The sequence below is a fragment of the Lichenostomus cassidix genome, chromosome 5 (genome assembly GCF_008360975.1).
Source record: "Lichenostomus cassidix isolate B80296 chromosome 5, HeHo_3.0, whole genome shotgun sequence".
NCBI classification, from domain to species: Eukaryota; Metazoa; Chordata; class Aves; order Passeriformes; family Meliphagidae; genus Lichenostomus; species Lichenostomus cassidix.
In genome coordinates this window covers 24,083,253-24,099,736 of record NC_139486.1, presented here as the reverse complement: position 1 = coordinate 24,099,736, position 16,484 = coordinate 24,083,253, and the positions used below count along the sequence as shown (strand labels likewise).

Below are 16,484 nucleotides of genomic sequence, written 5' to 3'. Positions count from 1 at the left end.
ATTACATGAGAAGACAATGAATATTTAAAAATAAAGTCATCTTTTTTTGCATTCACTGAAAAAAGTATATATTAAAAAATGGAAAAGCATTATATAACAAAAGATAAGATTATACTAGACAAGCTTAAAAGTTGTCGCCCAAGTTACTTCAGCCTGATTCAAGTGTTCACTCAAGGACTGCTAGACTAAGCAGGTGACAAGTCCAATTAAAAGTGTTACGCATCAACTGATCAATATTCTTCCAATACTTTTAAAGAACATTTCCGAACTTAGAAAATCTTTGTGCAGACAAATCTAACCATTATGCTGTAAAACTGCTTTATCTGCGAAAATTTTAGAAGTTCATTTTACACTGCTCCTTATCTTCATACCAACAATTGACAAGTGAGATTTTCAGAGGATGTTTAAGGGCTAACAGTTCCAATTTTGTGACCACTTTTTGCTTCTGGGGAGTCTTAAGAAGATACTTTTCCATTTATTTTCCAGAGTTACAATCTATATCCCAAATCTTAATTCAGGAAGAAAAGCAAAACAATTTCTGCTCACGGTAAATGGCATCACATAGGTACTACACATTCATTCATTAAGTTTTGATTAGATCCATGCTGTGCAAAACAGGTACTGCCCATGACTAATGTACATTCACCTAATAGCAAAAAGACAGAGTGAAAGCTCCTTCTTCAGGAACAGGATGCAATCTCCTTTCATTCCCTGCATGAAACATGGTTTTTATGCCACTGTTTACCCAACATCCACTCCTACATGAAAGAGGCTCCAAAGTCTGCAATTCAAGTTTTTCCCAGAAGAGGGCTACTCCAGTTCCAACCCAGCAGACCTCAATGAGATGACTGAAAAATGCGGCATATGCTGCCTAAACTTAGCAGGGTGCACTCTGCAAAAAATGCATTTCAGCTCTGCTGCCTACATCAGCCTTCTTAATCACAAATGAACAAAAAAGAATAAAAAATGCTGCCCCACAGAAACATTCTTGAGATCTGGCCACAAGTTATTTTGCAGGCTGAATGCCAAGCATTTGATTAGTGTTGTAGTGCAACATTTTTATCAGTCCACAAAGAAAAGTATTATGCCAGTGACAAGAATGGATCTCTTAGTACAATATTTCAGTTAAAATTAAAAATGGCAGAAGTTCAGCACTCAGTAACTTGCTTATCTAATTAAACACATTTATAGCCAGTATAGAAAAAGACCGTAGACTCATTGTTTTCATCTATAAATCAATACCTTCTCAATAGGTCAATATTGATAATTATGATGGTGAAATATTGAGACTTTTCAAAATGTTGCTCACTATTGTATATGAAGCCCTAATAGACATCCACACTATAACATTAGGAGCATCTTGAGAGAAACTATTATTTGTTCAAAATCACATAGTAGTAAAAACACTAGCTACCGTTATACCCTACTATGCAGTCTTCAACTGATGCTACATTTTAAGGTCTGCCAGAGTTTTTACCAAGTTTTTGGGGCAGCTATAAATGGCCTGGTAAATTTGGGTTTTGAAATCAATGAACTTTTAAAGAAATCTGCTTCCCATTTAGCTCTGCAACAAGACACAATATTTTCATTTGTAAACATACTGTTTTATAATCAAGCATTTTCTGCTTTTGACAGTTGCCTGAAATAAAATCTACTGAACTCTAATAACTTACTTTAAAAATAAAGCAGTGCCTTTTCAACATAAATCTTTCAATACTTTCTGCACTGCTCTACAATCTAACATATAAGGAAAGATTTTAAGGAAAATTTAATCTAGTGTCCAAATATAACTTTACTTTAAACATGAGGTCATCTAAACATCTGTCTCCAATATATTCCTAGGGATTTAAATCAAAAGTCTGCTAAACATGCATAATCATTTTCAAAATAAATAACAGAACAAATTTAGTCTTGATTATGATTATCATGCTTTTTAAAAGGAAACATTTATTCTAATAAGAAAAGTCTGAACTAATTTAAACTTTATGGACACTAACTTAGAAGAGTTTCATACTCTAAATAAGCCATTTCTTTCCATTTAGCCTAGTCTCTAATAACATTCATTGGTTTATACCTGCAGAAAGCCTACACGCTTTCTTCCTTCCTTTTAGAAATGCTTAATCAATAAGCTTTATTTCTCATCATATTAAAAAGTGTAATTTTGCAAAAAGGAGAAAAGTTTGCTAAAAATCAACAGAAAAGATTGATTTGTTTCCTTTTTGTCATCTGGGATGACCATCATCGATTTCACAATAAGGAGGAATACACCAGTCAAAGCACATAGCATCTTGATATTTATTTTCTTCACTGCTTAGAAAGAATACAATAAAGACTGTTTTAAGCAAGGACTGTCTCATTACCAAGTCAGCATTACAGTTTTGCCTTGTAAAACTTTTACTAAGAGGTATAATAAATAAGTGGCAGCCATGTTCCCCCTGCTCAGTGCAACAGCCTCAATCCCCTTCAGTATCCTAATCCTATTTAGGAGAATGAAGCTCTTGTCCACAAACACAGTACTTTCTTAAAAGTCCCATTGCTTTGGCTCTGTAATAAGCAGAGACTTGGAGATGAATGAAGAGCAGAACTGTGAGGACTCTCAAAGCTCTCATATTCTTCCACAAGTATTTTTTTCTCAGAATACTGCCGATTCCTCCAAATAACTCCTCGTTTTGATGATGATCCCAGGATGAACTAGTGCAGCAACCCAGAAACAACAGACGCTGCCAAGAATACGATCACAGAAGGACCTAAAATGGGCACTGGAAACAATGGTTTGGGGGCACCAGCCTCACATCTGCATACCTCAGCATAATAAAAAGAGAAAAAAACCCAGGAAACTAAGATAGCACACTGAAGTGGGAAATGATTCACTGACTAAAGACTGAAAGATGACCCATAAACTGTGTTTCCTGACAAAAATTGTCAGATTGAAAATGATCCAGAGGGAAAACAAAAGCAGCTGTTAACAGTATAGTTCAGCGATTGAAAATCAGACCTAAAGGCCAATTACTCCTGTGTTTCCTTCCCCACTGTATGAGTGGGACTTCTCAACAGCATTCAGACTCTCTCAGTTTTTTTCTCATCAGAAAACCACCACTGTAGACAACTGAAGCATTAATTACCTGTTTCAGATGTTGGTGCAATTATATTTAATTATAATGATTTCCCAGAACAAGACATGCTGCAGAAAAAAATGGCAGGTACTTCTCTACAACTAACTACTCTACAACTACTCTACTTTCAACACAACCAAAACAGTTGACCTGTACTACAGATTTTCAGTAGAGAAAATACTATCTTAAAATGACTGATATTTAACACTTTCTTGCACAAATAATAATGAGGCATCAGAGACTGAGAGTTTCATATTATAAGAACCAACACTGATTTACTTTATCCAACAACAGGACCGGTAATGTTTTCCACAGGGAACAAATATCAATTTGTCTCCTCCTAGGGGAACAATTCAATTATATATTTTCAAGAAGAACAGATTTAAGGTCTTTATAATCAAGACTCAGATACTTGAAAATACTTAGAGGCATCCCTGTTATCCATCCATGCATCCCTATTATCCATCCATTGTAACATTGATTCTCAAACTTCCAGTTTCTAGGAGTCACATCACTATCTGAAAAGGGTGGGGTTTTTTTCCACTTGTCTTTAGCCCTTTTAGCTCTTTTCATTCATATCAACCCTAATCATAACACTTAAACTAGTCTGAAGAGTTTAGGTTAATACAATCATTTCTTAGAGAGAATTTCTGTTGATTGCATACCAGTTGAGTTCCTCCAGTCTTGGGGGTATGATTTTGAGTCTCTCCCATCCTACTAGCTTGAAACAGAAAAGCAGCAAGCATAAAGAATGTTTACATGTATAGGACATCCAAGGTAATGTCACAGAAACTAAGCTACAGTTAAAGGAAAATTTGTGACATCCTCACTTAATGGGCAAAATTGCCAGATTTTGTGCCCAGAAAGAACCAGAATCAGTTTGCATTTTCTCTTCTAGAACACTGCCACAAAAGCACATCTATTGCTATCAAAAGACTTGTTTTGTTGCTATAAGTTAGAAGTTTATTCTTACTGCATAATAAGCTTTTGTGTTATAACAATTTAACATGGATTTGAATATGAACATCAGTCACTAAGCACAACTGATGAAACAATAAACAGTAATGAAAAATTGTTCTTTGTGCCAATATAATCTTGGCTCACAGAAGTTGTAACAGCTTCAGAACTGCCTCTGCAGACAAAGCATTTTTGCCAATAAACTTTACAACAGGCATTCTCCAGCATTAATAATTTTGAATACCTAGCTGCTTTTACATGTCTAACATACACTATTCTACAATATTATTTAACTTTAAAATCTGACAACAAAATTTTATAGTTTGTTTTGAAGAACTGCTTATCTTACTTGAAGGAAGTTAACAGAGGCTTACGGCAGTGTGTCACACAGCAGTCTTTGCTTATAGATGGGCATTGAGAGCTTGATGAGATTTCTGCAATATTGCATAAAATGTATGCTGAAATGAAAATAATCAAGACTCAAATTCCTCACTGTGGAAATGAGTCGTTATTTGCATATTAATTCTACCAGGACAGGAATGTATTGCAAGTTCTTTTATTTATGTATGGTATCTTAGCTTTACAACCAGCTATTGACCTTTACCAGTGATACCATTTACAATTCTTGTGGTTAATCCAGTGAAAGTCAAATTGAGTGCCATCGGTTGTGCAGTGCACATACAGAATCAGCATTTATTGATCACTACTTGTTTTATATCTTTAAGCTTTTATTTCACATACTATCATCCAAAATTACATATGCTAATCTTATCTGCAACAGCTTCAGCATACATCTTTATCGCTCTGTCACACATAGGGGAAAAAAAAAAGCACATTTAGCACTTTATTGTAGTATTGCACTGCCATCTTGTGGGCACTAGAACGAATGCGTGCAAATAGTTTTCTAGGTGTAAAGTTGGTAGTTTTGACGGGGGTTTTGTGGTCGGTGGGAGAGGAGGGGTGAGGGTTTTTTGGGAAAAAAAAATTACAATAAAAACAATAGAAAATTTATACCCTTTCTTAAAACCCTCATGTATACCATGTATACAAAATCTGAAGGATAAATACCTTATCACATCCACAGAGGATTCTGAGCATGAAAACTTTTTTACCCATTGGCCAACTAAATAAATGCCAGACTAAATAAAGCTCAGCCAACTATTCATTTTCCCCAGTGTATCATTTGGAACAAAGACACTCTGGGACTGATGAGGTTGCTGCAGGATTCTCAAACCAAGTGAGTACCAGAGCAAGTCTGAAATGTAATCCCCAGGTTCAATAAGCAGTTTGGTGTGAGCTACTTCTGAGTCCACAGACCAAAAAATTCTTCTTTTCAGGATGATCACATGCAGGGGAACCTGGACAAACTTGACAAGTGGGCCTACAAGTGCGTCACGAAGTTCAAGATATCCTAGTACAAGGTGCTGGAGCTGGGTCAGGTGAGTAGAGACATGAGTAGATGCTGGGACAAGAAGTCATTTAGAGCAGCCTTGCAGAGGACTTGGCGATTCTTGTGGATGAAAAGCTGGACACGAGCCAGCAATGTGCACCCGCAATCCACAAGGCCAACCATATCCTGGGCTGCATCAAGAGCAGCAGGGGCAGGTCGAGGGAGCTGATTCTGCCCCTCTGCTCTTGTGACACCTCACAAGAGTTCTGCATCCAGCTCTGGGGTCTTCAGCATAAGAAAGACATGGACCTGTAGAGCAGGCCCAGAGCAGGCTACAAAGATGACAGTGAGTGGAGTGTCTCCCCTACAAAGACAGACTGAGAGGGTTAGAGCTGCTCAGCATGGAAAAGAGAAGGCTCCAGGGAGACCTTATTGTGGCCTGCCAGTACCATAAGGGGACTTACACAAAGGAGGGAAAGGAACTTTTTATATGGAAGATAGTTACAAGACAAGGGGCAATGTCTTTAAACTGAAAGAGGGAAGTTTTTTGATTAAATGTTAGGAAGAAATTCTTTACTCAGAGGGCACTGAAGTGTTAGAACAGGCTGCCCAGGGAGGCTGTGGATGCTGCACCCCTGGAATGTTCAAGGCCAGGCTGGATGGGGCCGTGAGCAACCTGATCTAGTGAGTGTCATCCCTCTCCATGGCAGGAGGATTGGAATTAAATGATCTATAAGGTCCCTTTCAAACCAAACCACTCTATGATTCCAAGATTCTACATAGCAATTTTCCTTTGCTGCTTTTAAACTAAAACTATATTGCAAGGCCATTGCTTCTTCAAATTACCTAACTGTCTGAAAAATTAGCGGAATTTTGCTAGCTGCTGGCTTTGCATATTCAGCAAAGTATATGAAAGCTCATGAGGATTTCATTAGTTTCCACTAAAATTACACAAGGTTTTCTGTGGCGACTCAATAACATTTAATTAAATTAGAAGCATACAAAGCAAACAGTCCAATCTGCCTTTTAGATTCAGGGGTCTATTTTTAGAATTATCAGCTGGTAGAAACGGGGAGGCTCAGAGACTGAAAAATGTTACAGAACTAAAGTTTGAAATGCTGTAGTAGGTAGGAATATACTCTTAAAAATTTCCACTGGGAATGGTTCACAAGCTAAATTCAGTTGGTTCATTCCATGGCATGCTGCATACCTTCAGCTGCTGATCACTGCACTGGCCTGCAGCATGGAGCTTTATTCTAGAGGATTGAAAAATACCACCTTGCATGGTCTTTAAGTGCCTAGGAGAGCAAAGCCAACAATTCGACCATATGGGCTTCAAAACTAGCACCAGTTTCTCTCAACTTCCCTAGTGCGTCTTCCTTATTTCCAGAGACCCACTGAAGTCAAACGATCCTGAATACTGTATTCCCTCTTTAAACTGTATAATGATGAAAGCAATAGGGGTTACACAGACCTTGCAAAGGTATTTTGCATTTTATTTCCTGCATGTTTCATAAAACACAGAGTGCGTGGATGATTGTCTGACCAGAAACAGAAATCTTTCCAAGTCTTAACTTCCTGACTGTTCCTCTCTCCTCCCAATTTCTACAAGCATACTGGTGGAGCTTCAGGATATCTGATATTTCAGCTTATACACACTTAACCTTGTTCTGGTCTTCTCTGACCCAAAGTTCTTGTCACCATATTGCCAACCAAGCAACTCCCCTCAAAACCTCAAAATCCAACACTAGGTTGGCACGCTATTAATTTCTCAGACCAGCATTGCAGCAAGTGTGCATCCTTGGAGTACTTGTAGAATGTTTCCTTGAAATGAACACTATTTGACTGCTTCCCATCCTCAGCTTTTTAATGTAAAGTCTTTGCTAACATCCTAAACACCAAATCAAGGCAGTGAAAGACACTGAGCATGTACTCAGATAATCTGACCATGGCCTCAGATAATATTTCAGCCTTAAGAGACTTCAGAGAAAGGGAGAAATGAAGGTTTAAGCACTTTAAATTATTATGGTTTCAAGTCAAGATAGTTACAAGGTGTAGCTCAGTGCTTAGCCAGTTGAAATTACCTCTAAGCATTAACTGATTATTTTAGTAACATATGAATGCCAATTGTGTGGCTTAAAAGCAAGAAGAACAGCACCCAAGAAAACACAGAATACTCCCCCTAATTTTAACTCCCAGAAAACTGTCATAAAAATAAAAACAAATTAGTTAAACATGGGAGGGGGAGGGGAATAATTAGACAATTTTCCCAGTTTCAACTGTTTCCTGTACATCTATTACAATGCTCCCTCTACCATTCATAGGATCCAAATAATCCAAGGTGCTTCATAGAATATGCTGGCTAGTATACCTTGTAATGATTTTTGTCTGCCTGTTGCCTTTAGTAACAGGAAAACAAAACACTTGTTTTAATACTGTATTTGCATTTGACAGTCTTACTTTGACAAGTGGCTTTCCTGCTTATAGATTTGGTTCAAAGGAGTTGCTGCTATCCAGGTTAATCAACTTTGTCTACTCCTGAAATAAAACACCTCTCAAGAGAAAAGGTTTGGACTTTCAAAGGAGCTTAAGAGAATTAGACTCCCAAATCCTATTAGGTTTCAATGCAGCTGGAAAGCTAACTCTTTAAAAAAAATTTTTTTAAATATAAAAAAATTGAAGGTGAGAGGTACAGAGAGGCAGAAACCCTGCTGTTTCATGAAAATATGAAGAATAGAGAGAAAAAAAGATCTGCCTCAATTACTTATGAAGTAATTATTTTATTTTAAAGCTCATTTTGTTCTGACTTTTCCATATTCATTTTACAGTACATGTTCATTTATTTAATGGAATTAGGCAAAGAGACACACTGAATTTTCAGCAGAAAAATATTTAAAGATCAGTTAGATATTACAGATGTGAAAAACATGTAATCTTTGTATTCATCACTTACAACATATATTAAATAAATTCTTCAAATTTTTACCCTCAAAATTAAAAATGTTTGCAGGTTATTTTCACATGTATGGAACAAAGAGAGGTGATCATACAACTAAACATAAATTAGATTTTATTTATGTTACCTGTGGTTTTAGCTAATTGTCTCCATCTGCAGTCTTTTGTTATTAAAAAACAAGAACACACCTATATGAAGTAAAGGCATCCTAAAAGCTTCAGGGTAACGATATCCAGCCACTGCCTTCTTTGTGCCAAGGGTATCTGAGCAATTGTTTATGACATTTGCACTTCATCATTCAAACTGACTCAGCACTCTGTTTCAAGGATGTCTTGACAAATTAATCCGGGTATCATATAACATACTTTGCATTATTCAGTTCCTCTCCACGAGGAAAGAAATACCCATCGACTTTGTATGAAACACTATTGTTTTAATTTCTGCCTTTTCCATACAGGCAGGCAAAACAAGGATGTTTTTTATTTTTGAGTTTTAGACAAACAATTCTTCTTGTGACTTGAACCCTGCATTGAGTGAACTTCTCAAATAACCTTTTGAAGAATTGCTCTAAATCTGAGGAAATCAGAGGCTCCCAAGTTGTTCTTTTTCACAGTGATCCTTACAGTTTAGAGTTTATTTTCTGCTTAATTTTTTTGCCAGAAATTCCACACATGCCTTAGCTTACTAATTAACCACTAGAGAAAAGGAGTATGTCTGCAGTTCCCTGTACTAGAAGGGCCTGAACTTACTAACGAAGTGTCCCAATTACATTTCAAAGTCCTTTTCCTCACTATTGCCATATACCCAGGCAAGCAAACCAAGTATTTTGAATTATGTTTTTAACCTTCATTAAGGAATATGAAAGATGGGAACAAACAATGCCAGCAGAAGTAACCAAAGCCAAGACCAAGTAAGACTTTGTTCATGTTTAAAATTTAGTTCGCCCTCAGGAAGCACAGCTTTCCATTTCACATGAAGTCAGATTACAAGCAGCATGAAAACACATGCACCCCTTGCCACAGACAAAATATGCATGAGATCTGTCATGCTTGAGTTTTACAGTTCAATTACAGCAGAGAGCTGTTCAAGTTTAACTTAGCAATGCCTCTGACAGCCAAAGGTATGTTTAAATATTTTCTCTTAAAACACCGAATACTTTCTTTTCTCCTTCCTCCAGCACGCCAGTATCTTACATTTTATCAGTCCTGTAGACTAGGGGTCATGCTTGATTTCTTTCTTTCCTCTTCCCCTGTCTTTATTAAGTCCATGAACAAGTCCTGTCACTTTCCATGAAGCATCAAAAAATGCCTTTTTTCCTGTTCTGTCACCTTAGACTTATCTCTAATAATTTTCCACTCGACCTAGCAGAATTACTTCTTATCAGATCCTTTTGCATCAGCCATGCAGATGCTAAATAACCTCTCATTTTACCTATGCAGACAATATTTCTGACCCTTCAATTACACCTATTGAGCTGTGCTGTTCATTTCCAACCACCTCAGTACCTTCCCGTCATTGCTTTGACAGAGTCCAAGTCACTGCATCTTTCTTAGGAACAGCTTAACTAAGATTAATTTATGCTTTTGAGTGGGTTGGGGGGTTTGGGGGGTGATTTTGTTTGTTTCTTTGGTTTTGTTTCCTTCTAAACACCAAGCTGTGGTACAGACAGCAAAGTCACTCCAGGATGTCTGTGGCATTCATATGAGGCCAGGAAACATAACAAGCATCTACAAGAGTCCTATGTCCTTCTGCAGAGACAGCCAAATGCAGTATAGGGTTGTCAAAGTAATAACAGGAAACTAAGGTCAGGAAACCAAATCCCTCCCTAAGATGAAATCCTAACTACAGTATCAACAGCTCATGCCCTCAATTCTTTTTTTCCTGCTTCCACCTTTTCCATGTTGGATCTACACTTGCCTGAGAAATTTAACCTTTAGACTGAAGACCTCAAAGCTCCAGCCTTCACCTTCTACTTTCTCTATAAATTAGCGGGAAAATACACCACTGACTTTTAAGCATCTGTCAAGGAAGTTTTCAGGTTTGAGCCATTTCCCTCTAACACCTTAGAGCTCCCATTTGAACCACACATCTAACAATCCCCTGGTAAATTTTACTGTTGTTCAGACTTACAGAACAGTCATTACTGGTTTATTTCAAAACCAATGAACAGAAATTTCTGCACGAATTTAAGGCTAAGGAACTTGCCTGCATGACAGGAGATTAAGCAAAAGGTTGCCACCATACTTAACATTACGCCTCTGGACTAGATATAACAGGCCTCTCATATTATACCTTTTTTTTAAAAGTGTTTCATGCAGATCAATTGTCTCCTTGAAAATTCTCTCACCCTAATACTCATGCCTACCAGATTACCAAATATTTTTCATGCTGTCTTTTCTCTACACCACCCTTAAACACACTATTTTTCCAACTGTAGTCTTTCTGTAAAACTTTTCCTTTATCTAAATGACAATTTTCTTCCTGGTGTGTTAGACAGTCTGTTCTACAAAGAGAGCCTGTAACGAAAACAGGCTGCTGCCAGAGGATGGTTAAGATAGTGCATTAGATCAATCTGAATCACTAAGGCACAGGCCAACTGCTAAGGGCAGATAAATCTGTCATCTTGCAAAACATCTGGTGGCAAAACACCTCATTATCCCTTCAGGTATGAAGGGCTTTCAACAGTCTAGGACAGATTAAACCTTTCCATTCTCTCCTATAGGAAGAGTAGGGTGGTACCAAGCAGAACATAAAAAACCCTTAGAATTTCCAAGGCTGCAGAAAACCTACATACACGGTCATATAATACACTGGAAGGGCAGGGACAGCAGTCATACAATACACTGGGACAGCAGACTTCTCCACTTCTGCTACAATATCTCTGTCAAAGCAGAAGACTGAAAACTAAGGGCATACAGAATCACTAGCATGAAAAGAAAGTGCTCAAACGTGTGTTGGTGGCAGGAATGCATAGAATTGGATCTAGGGATATCAGGGGAATTAGAGGGTATGGAAGACCAGCTCATATGTAGTGTCACAACCAAACAGGTCTCAGGAACACACAGGAGAATTTTCCTTGCACACATTACACTGAAGCATTACATGAGACACAACAACACTACCATGTAGTTTTTCTCTTTCATGTAAAACACAGTATGACAAACAGCATTTAGACCTCAGAAGAGACACTAAAGAACTCTTAAAAACACACTACATAGCTGAAATATTAACAGGATTTATACACACTGAAAGAGCAGGATATCGTGTTAAAATCCACTGCAGGCCAACTTAAATATTTCAGTTTCACTACTATTTAGTTAAGAAACCTGACGAAATTGACCAGCAATGCTTTCATTGCTAAACAGACACGTACGATTTTGTCATTTGTAGTTTGCAGTACAAATAGAGTGATTAGTAACGCCGGCATTCCCACAGGTGTTAAAAAAAAACCCACAGAAACACATTTCCACTGAGCCCTGCACTGGTGTCTCAGTAACTCAGCGACGGAGAGCGCCACGGGGAAGGCGTTTGAGCGGGACAGCTACGTTCTCTGTCCCGCACCCAGGCGCCGGAGGCGGATCCCCGCTGCGGCCTCCCCGAGCGCGGCTCCAGCCTTCGTGCCGGCTGTGCAGCAGAGCCGCGCACAGGGACAGCGGCGCTCCGCCGTTGTGAGGAGCCCGCCAGCCGCCCTTATCGCCCGAGGGGCTGCAGGGCGTGTGTGGTGCAGATACACCGCGGAGCCAGGGAGAGCCTCTTCGCCCCCGGAGCCTCACCGGCGACCGAGCACCGCTACAGAAGTTGCCCCCGGGACCCCCGGGCTTGAGTCGCCTTCGGGGCCCGCCCGCGCCGCCCGGCGGGGGAGGAGCCGCCGCTGAGCCGGTTCGTTCCTCGCTGAGCCGGTTCGTTCCCCGCCGCCTGAGCAGCGCGGCGAGGGGAGGCGGCGCGGCCGCCTGCGCCTCAACTTGGCGGAGCGCCGGCGGGGGGACGGGCAGACCCTTCCCGCCCAGGAGGAAAGCGCCCACTCACCCGCCGAGCCTCCGGCGACGACTTGGTGAGAGGCCTCCTGCAGAAAGCCCCGGGGCTGCCGAGCCATCCTTGCCCGCGCCGCGGCGGCGACGAGAGGCAGCTGGCGCCTGGAGAGCGGCTTCCGAGCCGGGCCGAGTCCGCGCTGGGCGGGTGGGGAAGAGCCGGGGGGGCCGCGGAGCCGCCGTTATCTGCGGGCGGGAGGGGGGGCCGAGAGCGCCGGGGGCGGGGGCGCCGGGCTGCGCGGCCCCGCGGCGGCCTTTGGCAGCCGGCCCCGGGCAGAGGGCGGCCTCGGGCAGGGCGCGGGCTCGCAGCTACTGGCGATCGCTTCCAGCCGGGAAAGCGGCAGCCTCTCTCTCCCCATCAGGGCAGAGCCGGGACGGCCGGCGCTGGGATCGCCCAGGCTGGGGCGGGGAGCGAGGCTCTGTCACTGTGAGCGAGTCGCCTGCTCAGGCTCGGGCCGTGCACTCCTGCCTCGGGGCTGGTGCCACAGCAAGCCTGCTCCCCCACCGCTGCTGGGACCCATCTAACACCGCACATCCTCTGCTGTTCAACTTGTAGTGCCGCTCGGCTCACAGGCTGTCTTTTTGAAGCGTTCTGTCGTTTTAAAACCTTTAGTCTAAACGCTGGATCCAACTCTTCGATGTTCAAAGGACACGGATATTTTGTCACTTGGAGAGTAACTATTATATGTGTTACACGGATCTGTTGGCCCGTCTTAGTAAACAAAACGATGACAAGGCACGGGCTTGAAGTGCGTTGTGCCATTGTCGACAGCCCCCAACACTGCTTCCAGCAAGGCAAATCTCTGCTTTTCCAGAAGATGCCAGAGTACAACGTGGGGGACAGCACGAACTCACCCCAAAGGTGGCACCATTGAAGGGCAGGACAGTTCACAGAGGTGTTCTGACGCATTAGCTTTCAGAATGCCTGCGAATGTTTTGTGATAGTCCAGCAACAAATGTTGCTAACTGAATAGAGGTTCCAAGCTTGAGAGGAAATGAAGCCTTTTGTAATGTAGAACCAACATTAGGGGAAAACAGGTTTATAGACAGAAATAGAAGAGTGAAATAGAGAAATAGACAGAGAAGTGTTAATAAAGTGTTAAAAGACCAAGACCCTAATTGCAAAAAGGAATAATACTCAGGTATAGCATTCGGATGTATCATTTGAATGCATCAACAAATAATAACATGAATTTCTGATCTATGTAAGAACTGAGTGCAGATTGCTGTGGGAATACAGAATAACTCCTTTAAATTAATAAACCTTGAATGTGCTGACCTTTAATTAAAATCTCAACTTCAATGTTTCATTAGCATTTGCCTTAGTTCCCTTGGTTTGGCTCCTCGAGACTGCTGCTCAATAAATATTCCTGGATGATCAAGTCTCCAGTGTACCCTATCATCAAAAAGCAGTTGCTGAAGCATCATTACGTTTTGTTCAGAGATGCAGGTCTCCCCATGAAATGTTCCCTTGGGTACAAATAGCAAATCTAGTATTAAGGTGGACTTGCTGCAGTATTTTCACAGCAATGAGAATTTGGAGTTGATCAGAGGGTACAGAAACTGGTCAGATAGATTTGTTTTCTGCAGGAGGTGTCACTGCAACAAAAGGAAGGTTTACATGAAGAAACTGAACAATAATGGTCAGAGCGCATGTAAGTTACGTAGATATTTACACAGCAGCGTAAAACATGCTCCTTTAAAAAAGCCCAAAACATCTCTTATTAGGAAACTATTAAGCTTGTTCCACAGTATTCAAGCACCAAATCTATGCACCTTAATTCAATTCCCCAGCTGGAAGTCTCTTTTACATATGGCACATCTCCCTAATTTTCCATCTAGCCCTCCCTCCTCCCCCGCAAAGGGCAACCTTCCCACTGTGTAGGTTTCCTAAAGCACTTCTAGGCTTAATCCTATTTCCATATGGCCTCTTCCCAAACCAGTACATGAGCGCCACTCCATTCTTTTCCTCGATATCCCTGGCAGGATCAGTCTTTTTTTTGTGGTAACTGCGTCCATTAGTAGGGAATTCCGTCCATCCTGAGCAGCACACCAGCGCGAACACCCCGAGAAGGAAACCGCAGCTCCCCGCGCGGGGACAGGACGGGCAGGAGAGACCCGCAACCCACCCCTCGGCCCTAGCTCCCCGCCCGGCCCCGCCGCGCCGCCTCTCCCTCCCGCAGGGCGGTGCCACCCCCGCGCCCCGGCCCCGCCGCCTCGCCCCGCCTCCGGGCCGCGGCCCCGCCGCTGCGCGCTCCCGAGGGCGGCGGGCGCGTGCCCGCCCCTCCCCCGCCCGCCCGCGGCTTTGTTGCGGAGGCGGCGGCGGGGCCGGAGCGCGCAGGTAACGGGGCGGCGGGGCCGGGGACGGAGCCGCCCCGCGGCACCCGGGCGGGAACTCGCCCCATCCTCTGCGGCGGGGCCCGGCGGCGGCGGCGCGTCCCGCCGAGGCGGCGTTGGGTCGTGCCGCTCTGCCCCCTGCGCCTCCCCGCGGGCAAGCGGCCCTGCCCGGCCTCCTCCGCCCCCGGGGCCGCGCCGCCGCCAGGCCCTTGCGCCGCTGACCGGCTGCGTGTACCGTGGCAGCCCCTCGGCTGGGTTCATATTACCTCCGGTGGCCGCCGGGCGGCCCCGGCTTGCCCGACTTGCCGCCCTCTCCGCGGCTGGAGACAGGGGAAGCAAGTTTCCCGTGCGGGGATGCGCGATTTGGGTCCCGGAGGCTGTCGGCTGAGCGGCGAGGGAAGGGAAGGGACGGACGCGCTGCCGCCTCCCGGGAGCGGGCAGCGCTGGGAAGGGAGCCGGGACAGTCCGAGATGAAACCTGCCCCGAGTAAATTCAGGACTCATTGTCGGTGCTGGATCATTAGTGTCAGATGAGAACAAACTGTGGAGGACACTCAGCGTTGTAGTAGTACATTTGGGGAAAAAAAAAAAAAAAAAAAAGGGAAAAACCGCACCAAAAGAACTTTCCAAAATAAAGTTTGTGCTTTTTTTTAATATTTACGACTTTTCAAAAAAAACTGCTTAGGAAATCCGGATGAGTTGTATGCCTCAGCTCGTATTGTAAGTCCTGCTAGTCAGAATTCTTGATGATGTTGTGGAGGTTTTTTGTGTTTCTTTTGAGGAAAAAGGTTATGGTTTCTCAGTGTGAGCAGTTTGGGAGAAAAACATTCAGCAAATGTACCCAAAGGAGTATTTTACCTGAGGCAACGCACCCTCACATGTTTGTCCGTAGAAAAACTACAGCTGGGTCTAGCTACAACTTCAGGGGTTTGAGCTGATCGGAGCTGTGCTGCTGTAGGAGTTTGTTCAGCCCGAGTTTGGGAATTCAGGGTGCTCTGTAGCACCGTCGTTGCTTTTGAATATTCCAGCAAGTTCTAACTACAGTTAGAACAGTCTTAAATTGCCGTGCTCTAGCTGTGGAAGAAGAATTGGTTAACCACAGCAACGTGCTTCTGGCTCAGAAGATCTCAGAGCTGCAAATCTTGGGGGTTCTAGGATCTGTGGGTTTTAGGGATGTGCTTGCCGTGTTCTTGTACCTGTCCTTGAGCATCCATACTTGACCAATTTTGTTCTGGGAATGTACAGCTTTGGTTTAACTTGAAACCACTTGTTTTAGATTATTTGTTTATTTAAATATATTGTAGCACTAATTTACACATCTTTTGAGGTTCAACGAGAATTGAAACTATCATGCTAGTTAAACATGCTGCGTATGTGGTAGTTTTGTTTTATTTTGTTCTTTAGTACCTAGAATGTTGTCATTCAAGACAGGATTCTTCAGCTGTGTGACAGAGCTGTGTACACCAGTGAGGTGCCATCAATTTGATGGATACAAGCTCTTCTGCCTTGTCACTGGTACAGGGATTAGTACTGATTTCAGGATCTTCAAAGTGATAAATTTGTCTTGCCTGTCCAGCTGAGCACAAGTTGCTGCAGTTCTGGTTGCAGCATGAAAAGTGAAGAGAGGGATTGGGAGATGAAATTATGTGTAGGATTTAAGAATGTAGGGACAGTTGCTGCTAATGGTATCTGTAGTTATTATGG

At 42.6% G+C, this 16,484-nt stretch overlaps 2 protein-coding genes and 1 long non-coding RNA gene across 9 annotated transcripts in view; 2 read left to right on the top strand and 1 right to left on the bottom strand.

Annotated features, from left to right (window-relative positions):
* Positions 1–12,810, bottom strand: part of SLC25A21 (solute carrier family 25 member 21) — a 232,825-nt gene extending 220,015 nt beyond the window's left edge. For all 7 annotated transcript variants that reach the window (XM_085061873.1, XM_085061875.1, XM_085061872.1 and 4 more), the window contains exon 1: positions 12,443–12,810. Coding sequence is in view for 4 of the 7 variants with exons in the window: in XM_085061867.1 (XP_084917993.1) it covers positions 12,443–12,509 (67 nt within the window). In the remaining 3 variants the exon portion in view is untranslated. The remainder of the gene's footprint in view (positions 1–12,442) is intronic.
* LOC146436179 (uncharacterized) lies at positions 11,929–13,143 on the top strand. The gene is made up of 2 exons (XR_014852567.1): positions 11,929–12,467; positions 12,807–13,143. It is a non-coding gene; the product is annotated as an uncharacterized LOC146436179 (long non-coding RNA).
* Positions 13,144–14,725: 1,582 nt separating this feature from the next.
* Positions 14,726–16,484, top strand: part of MIPOL1 (mirror-image polydactyly 1) — a 180,856-nt gene continuing 179,097 nt past the window's right edge. The window contains exon 1 of the mRNA XM_085061860.1: positions 14,726–14,785. The gene's annotated coding sequence lies outside the window, so the exon portion shown is untranslated. The remainder of the gene's footprint in view (positions 14,786–16,484) is intronic.